At 28.7% G+C, this 6,706-nt stretch overlaps 2 protein-coding genes across 3 annotated transcripts in view; one reads left to right on the forward strand and one right to left on the reverse strand.

Annotated features, from left to right (window-relative positions):
• Positions 1-1,116: 1,116 nt before the first annotated feature.
• Grx5 (Glutaredoxin 5) lies at positions 1,117-3,247 on the forward strand. Of its 2 annotated transcripts, XM_018521745.1 has the most exons (4): positions 1,117-1,345; positions 2,098-2,283; positions 2,538-2,679; positions 2,966-3,247. In XM_018521745.1, the coding sequence occupies exons 2-4, from the start codon at positions 2,203-2,205 to the stop codon at positions 3,160-3,162; spliced, it is 420 nt and encodes a 139-aa protein (XP_018377247.1). In that variant the 5' UTR covers positions 1,117-1,345; positions 2,098-2,202; the 3' UTR covers positions 3,163-3,247. The 2 variants fall into 2 exon arrangements, with proteins under 2 accessions (XP_018377247.1, XP_018377248.1); XM_018521746.1 differs by lacking the exon at positions 1,117-1,345 and having other exon boundaries at positions 2,090-2,283.
• A 35-nt stretch (positions 3,248-3,282) lies between these two features.
• Positions 3,283-6,706, reverse strand: part of LOC108770254 (4-coumarate--CoA ligase 1) — a 4,576-nt gene continuing 1,152 nt past the window's right edge. The window contains exons 2-7 of the mRNA XM_018521744.1: positions 5,674-5,850; positions 4,954-5,288; positions 4,663-4,809; positions 4,146-4,394; positions 3,806-4,083; positions 3,283-3,701 (exon numbers count right to left, since the gene is read on the reverse strand). Coding sequence (XP_018377246.1) covers positions 3,376-3,701; positions 3,806-4,083; positions 4,146-4,394; positions 4,663-4,809; positions 4,954-5,288; positions 5,674-5,850 — 1,512 coding nt within the window. The 3' untranslated portion in view covers positions 3,283-3,375. The remainder of the gene's footprint in view (positions 3,702-3,805; positions 4,084-4,145; positions 4,395-4,662; positions 4,810-4,953; positions 5,289-5,673; positions 5,851-6,706) is intronic.

Below are 6,706 nucleotides of genomic sequence, written 5' to 3' on the forward strand. Positions count from 1 at the left end.
GTGAAAAAATGAAGAGATTTGAAGTGACCCTTGATGGTATGGATGAGGCATCAAATTGTAAATGGTACGGTAAGGGTTAAAATTACTATAATGTGGTAGTAGCTGCGGTCTTCATGTAAATTATAAGTTTAAATGCTATAGTTATTTTTTTTTAAATAATAACATAACGTAATTTTTACACTTTTGCATAGTAAAAATTTTTTATTACAAAATCAAATATACCTAGGAAATTTTGTTTGCGTAACCATAGTAAAAATTAACTGTTTTTCATGTTAGAATATGGCTTAACAAAATAATGACTTTATTTATGTGATAAATATTACCATAGTAAAAGTTAAGATCGGAATTATGTTGTGAGAGTCCATCGAAAATACAAGCATAATAAAGTGTCATTTAAAGTTGTATTAAAACTTAATATAAAATTTTCTCCTTGTATATAGATCGGACTTAAAACATTTACAATGATATGAAATTGTAAGGTGTAAAATTTAATGGGCCTTCTACAATAAGCTTTAAGCATTAAGTTTTAAGCTTATTTAAATTTTAACCAATCATAGTCGATTAGTTTTCTCACATTCAAAATGTAATAAAAATTAAAAATATTATTATATATCGTTGCGTAGCTTTTTTTTAACATATAAAATTCTGCGAAACGATGCTGGACCGATATCGATACTATCGTTAAGAGTTACAGAATAGAACAACTGATCCAAAAAATGCGACCGAATTTTGTGTGTGTGTGTTTGTGAAGTTATCTAATACGATCTCTACTGATTTATCATCTATTTGATGTACACAAATCTGAAAATAGTTGAGTTGCGGAGTCCACTGAAGTCAGTACCGAATCGTTGGAACATCTTGAAAACGCGAAGTATTATTTAAAAAAATGCTTAGCTGTGATTGGTCCGTGATACGTCGCCTTTTAAATTCTACTTTTTGACTGCGTTCCGTTTATTTGCTGCGAGTAGTACTGAAAATTTATAGTATACATTATTTATACTATAGATTTTTTACTCGCAGTGAATATAACAGAACTCAGGCTTTAGTCACGTATGTCAATTGCGTATATAAATGTATTATAGTATATACAACTCGACTAGTATTGGTGTAATGACAGGTATTACTCGTTCGTCGAAAGTGAGTCGTATAATGTGTATACATGCATACATTTCGAGAGTGTGTATAATACGAAACAAGTTGTCGTTTTGTGACGTTAATAAATGCATGCGTGTTGATTGTAATTAGTCGCATTATCGACAGTTTGTATCCGCACGAGCAAATATTATATATTTTTTGAAAGTGATGATGGGAGTATAAATTAGCGAAGACCGCAGCGTACTGATTAGTGAGTAATTCAATTACTATCCATGTTTATGTATACTTAGTAGTAGTATAATTAGCATTTTTAGACAAATAATTTTAATTACATAGTGCGTAATATTTATTTTGTTTAACCTCGTCGTTATAAATTGCTTCTTTTTGCTTAATACGTTTAAACTTTTAAACTTTAAACTTTTAAACTTTTAAACTTTTTTTCTTAATGTTTGAAAAAGAAAAATTATTGTTTCACTATAAAACATTACAATTTTCGAATAATACAATTTAATACTTCAGTCTTATAGACTGAAAAAATGTACTAAATTTTAATAAATATTTGTTTGAAGAGTGTATCGTATTAACTGAATATTTACTAATTGTAAATAACAAATATTTGATACAAGAACCATTAATTTAATTCAGCTATTATTTTCTTTATTTAGTAAATATTTATTTACTGTAAGTAAATGTTAAATTAGCATTATTCCAATAAATATTTATTAAAATTTAGTACATTTTTTCAGTGTTTTTGGCAAATTTTGGTATATTTTGGTATAGTTTTTTCCAATTAAATTTCTCTCTTGCGAAAAAATTGAAAGATATATTTATAATCTTTCTGATGTAATATTTTTTATATCGAATAAATGTATTTTTTTATAAAAATGATTTTTTCATAATATTCGGAGAAAGGTAAAGAAATATTTCGGCTGCATACTTTACAGTCATATTGCATGATGGCGCCACTTACTTCATTACATCTCGAGTAAAAGTTTGAAACAGCTGATAGCGTGCAGCAGAATGCATAACCTTTACGCTCCATTTTGTTCTTAAACAAGAGGTCTCAAGAGTTAATTGCAAAAGTTCTTTACTGCAGTAAATTAAAACATGATTCGTTTTGCAGCCAAACAGTTATTTATCAACAGAAATTTTAGCACGAAATTTAATGAAATCAGCAATCTTGTTAAGGTAAGTGAATGTAATATGATAGGGATACGTTTGTGCTTATATCGTAAAGTAAATATTTCTTGAGACGTATGATATTTAATATTTTGTATACAAAATAATAGAATAAGTATGTTATTACTGTATAAGATCTTTTTGCGGTTTGTATGGTATAGAAAAAGCATGAAGTAATACTACATTATCAGTGACTCTTTAATTTTGTTAATAAACGTGATATTATGTATAACATTTATTATTTTAAACATGCTTTTTTGTAGAAAAATAAAATAGTCGTCTTTATGAAAGGCATTCCAGAAGAGCCAAGATGTGGATTCAGCAATGCAGTAGTTCAAGTATTACGTATGCACGGAGTTACTTATGATGCTCATGATGTTCTCAAGGATGAAGAACTTAGACAAGGTAAAAGGATTACAAATACTTATTACAAATGCTGTTACAAGTTTCCATCTTTATTAAACAATCGTTTTTCGAAAAGAAATATTTTATAAAATTTTTATCTATATACTAAAAAAAAAAAGATATTTATTTTAATAATAAATGTCTTTTTACTGTTTATACTGCATAAAATAAAAAATTTATATAATTTTATATATTTTCGTAAATCTTCTGTAAAGTATTAATCTTCATAAATTATTAATTATCGCTAATATCATATAATTCTGAAATACTAATATTAATTACTTAGGTATAAAAGACTTTTCTAATTGGCCTACAATACCCCAAGTATTTATAAATGGTGATTTTGTGGGTGGCTGCGACATACTCTTAGAAATGCATAAAAATGGAGAGCTTATTGAGGAATTGAAGAAAGCTGGAATTACTAGTGCTCTTTTGGAAAAAGAAGAATCCTCTCAAAGTGGTGTCAACAAAACTAAAGAATAATTTTGTTTTAAATTATCCTGTAAATAAACAACCGTGTCTTGTATGGATAGAAAGATAGTCACTTTTTGTTATAATAAACATTTTTGTTAATATTAAACATAATTTTAACCACGATGCAGATACAATGCATGTATAAATCGATGTTTACTTAGTATTTAGTCGTAAATTTCTTGACATCAATTCGAGTATGAAACTCGATATTTGAAGAATATGTTATAAATTTTCAAGTTCTTTTCGAAGAATTTTTCCGGATGCAGATTTCGGAATATTTTCTATAACTTGTACATATCCTAATTGTTTATACTTGGCTACACGTTTAGCGACAAATTCTTTGAGTTCGTTCTCATTAATTTTGACTCCCGACTTAGGAACTACAAAAGCTTTTGGAATTTCGCCATAATTCTCGTGTGTCACACCAATGACGGCGACATCTTTTACATTATCGTAATAACGAATTACTTCTTCAAGTTCAGTGGGTGCAACTTGATATCCTTTTACTTTTATCAATTCCTTCAATCGTCCTTGCAAATACAATGTACCTGTATTTTGCAACATATGATACACAATTATCTCGTTTCGATTATTAAATATAATTATTGTCACAGTCTTATTTTTTAAAAGTTTCTGATTAAATCTCGCTTACCATCTTCAGTATAATGCCCTAAATCATCAGTCTTGTACCAATCTCCATCCATAGTATCTGCTGTTGCCTTGGGATTTTTGTAATACCCTTTCATTACTTGTGGGCCCCGTATATATATTTCTCCCACTTCGTGCGGACCTAAATTTCTGCCAAAAGTGTCATCTCCCGTGCTTACAATCCTCATTTGTGTATTTGGAACCAAATGACCGCAGGATGACGGTGATGTATTTATTATAGAACTGATTGTAGCCACCGGGGATAGCTCCGTTGCGCCGTATCTGTAAACGAAAATTGTTTTTCTTATTGTTGTATAGACATATTTGTAACAGTGATCTCTTACCCTTGGATAATATTCATGTTATTAGTGAAACGACTTTGAAATTTTGTAATAAGTTTTTCTCCGAGCGGTGCAGCTCCTATCATTGTTAATTTTACAGATTCAATATGACGGGATGTAATTCGCTCGTTGTATATCATCATCTGAACGATAGGTGGTACTATATGCAATACTGTACACCGATGATTTTCAAACAGTTTTATAAATTCTTCCATTGAGAATTGTGGTAGACACACCAATTTAGCACCTATTCTGTAATTGATGAAATGACGATAAATCTCATTATTTCAAGTATTAGCTTGATATTTCATGTGTCATACGATAAACTTATTAAGCGTAGTAATTGACTGCAGAACAGAGAGATTCGAGAATTGATTTTGTACGACACACGAAATGTCGACTTTATAAAGAAAATATGAAGTCAAAAGTTAAATGATTATTTAATATTAAATATTCGGCATATTTGGGCATTTACATGTCATAGTTACGCAAACGAGTTAATAGATACATGTTAACATACCGCAAGTAAGAATACAGGCTAATTAATAATCCATAATAGTGATACATTGGTAATATTAGTGGTACAATATCCTGATGGTGTTCACTCGCTTCTATTCCTGGGAAGAATGTTGGATCCGTAGTTTGAAGAATATTTACAACAATGTTCCTGCGAAATCGTGTTCTGATTATTTTTTATTATTTTACATTGATATTATAACAGTATATTGAATTTTCACATTGTATAGAAATTTATTTATATGAATTGCATTTTTTTCAGTACAAATATTTAATATGTAATCAATTAACGCACTTATGAGACGACTCAACGCCTTTCGGCAAACCAGTCGTACCACTGGTATAAGGCAAGAATACCGTATCTTCGCAACTTATTTCAGTTTTTTGACTAATTGAAAAATCTTCGATGTCATCACGCATAAGATCATTTAATTGAATCGTTCCTGAGATTGAGCTAGCGTTAGTCCCATCGTTTACGATGATGATTGGTAATTTTATCTTCGAATTTTTCTCAATACATGCTTTAATATCAGTATATTTTGCCGGAAATGTGAAAATAGCTCGAGTGTCCGCGTTCTCTAATTGTCTTTTTATCTCATATGTTGTATGTACAGGATTAATCAGAGTTGTCTTAAAAAGAAAAAATTTAAATGACTAATACAGCAAATAACTATTACAGCAAGCTTATATAGTGATAGATATTTCTAAAAAATTAATATCTTATTATATTATAGTATATTTTTCCAATGTTAATTTTTATTATTTTTTTACTAGTTAAAAAAATTTTTTGTTAATCTGCTATTAAATAAAGTTATTTAAATTGTTCCATCATATCTTAAATATATAATCGCAGTTCTTTTTTCGGCAAATATAGTAGATATATAAAGTTGCATTTTAAATGAAATCACTATGTCCTGGTCCCATTTCATTGATAGAGTTGATAGTTTGTTACAATTTACTAGACATGCTGCATAGTATGTATATAATGCTTCTAAATGTAATAATTTTATTTTACGCGTAAACCGGCTTCATTTGCTGCTAGTATGATGATGGCGAATTCTGGAATATTTGGTAAAACGATAGCAATAGTATCTCCCGGTAAGAGCTTGCTTTTTCTTAAACTCGTTGCTAGTTTTCCGCATGCTTTTCTCAATTGACCGTATGTATATGATCTACCAGTATTTGCGCATACCTAAAATTAAAAAAGTAATTAATTTAAAAAGTTGTACTTACCACTTATATAGGATGTTTATAAACGCGATGAATCTAAGGGTCGACAAAATTGTAACTGAGCATTAAGTTTAATAAAGTATTATTATATCATTAAATAAATACAAATTTTCCGAATTAAAATCTATGCAATTTAATAAATTATCCGATATACAATAAATAGTTTTGTGCTGTTGAGGCATTATTATTAATCTCGTGTGAAGTGAGTTGAGCAACAAATAACTTCCAAAAATGTAACGAGCAATTGTGATAATGAAGAAACTTAATGATTGTCTCAAAAATTACAAATTCCTTATTTATCTTAAATATACATATATTCGCTATATTTTAAATATTCTTTTTTATTCTATTATTAGTTTCGATAACACTTTATCTGAACTTATTGTTAGACATGTAGCCGATTATCTTAAAAATTACACAAATTCCACATTTATTTTAAATATACATATATTCGCTATATTTCAAATATTCTTTTTTATTCTATTATTATCTTTGGTCACACTTGATCTAAACTTATTGTTAGACATTTAGCCGCGCGATCTTTCTTTTTTCGATTATTCAATTATTATCTTTGATTACACTCGATCTAAATTTAGATATTTATCGATTAAGATGAAAAAATTTTATAGCTCGTATTCAGAACGCGTTTACAACGATGTTAGCGCGCTAACATACTATACTTTACGTTACACATTACAGAATTTCAGAGATAAAAGTGCACTTTTATCGATAAAAATGCGTTCTGGAATAGATAATAGTTATGTTCTTTTGTAATGATAATATACATGATTGAAAATAAGAAGCAACGACTCTCTCTC

The sequence above is a fragment of the Trachymyrmex cornetzi genome, unplaced genomic scaffold (assembly GCF_001594075.2).
Source record: "Trachymyrmex cornetzi isolate Tcor2-1 unplaced genomic scaffold, Tcor1.1 scaffold99, whole genome shotgun sequence".
Lineage (NCBI taxonomy): Eukaryota > Metazoa > Arthropoda > Insecta > Hymenoptera > Formicidae > Trachymyrmex > Trachymyrmex cornetzi.

Coding starts and splice junctions, on each gene's coding strand:
- Grx5 (XM_018521745.1), top strand. CDS start 2,203: ATGATTCGTTTTGCAGCCAAACAGTTATTTATCAACAGAAATTTTAGC. Junction 2,284..2,537: donor AAATCAGCAATCTTGTTAAG/GTAAGTGAATGT, acceptor GCTTTTTTGTAG/AAAAATAAAATAGTCGTCTT. Junction 2,680..2,965: donor GGATGAAGAACTTAGACAAG/GTAAAAGGATTA, acceptor TTAATTACTTAG/GTATAAAAGACTTTTCTAAT.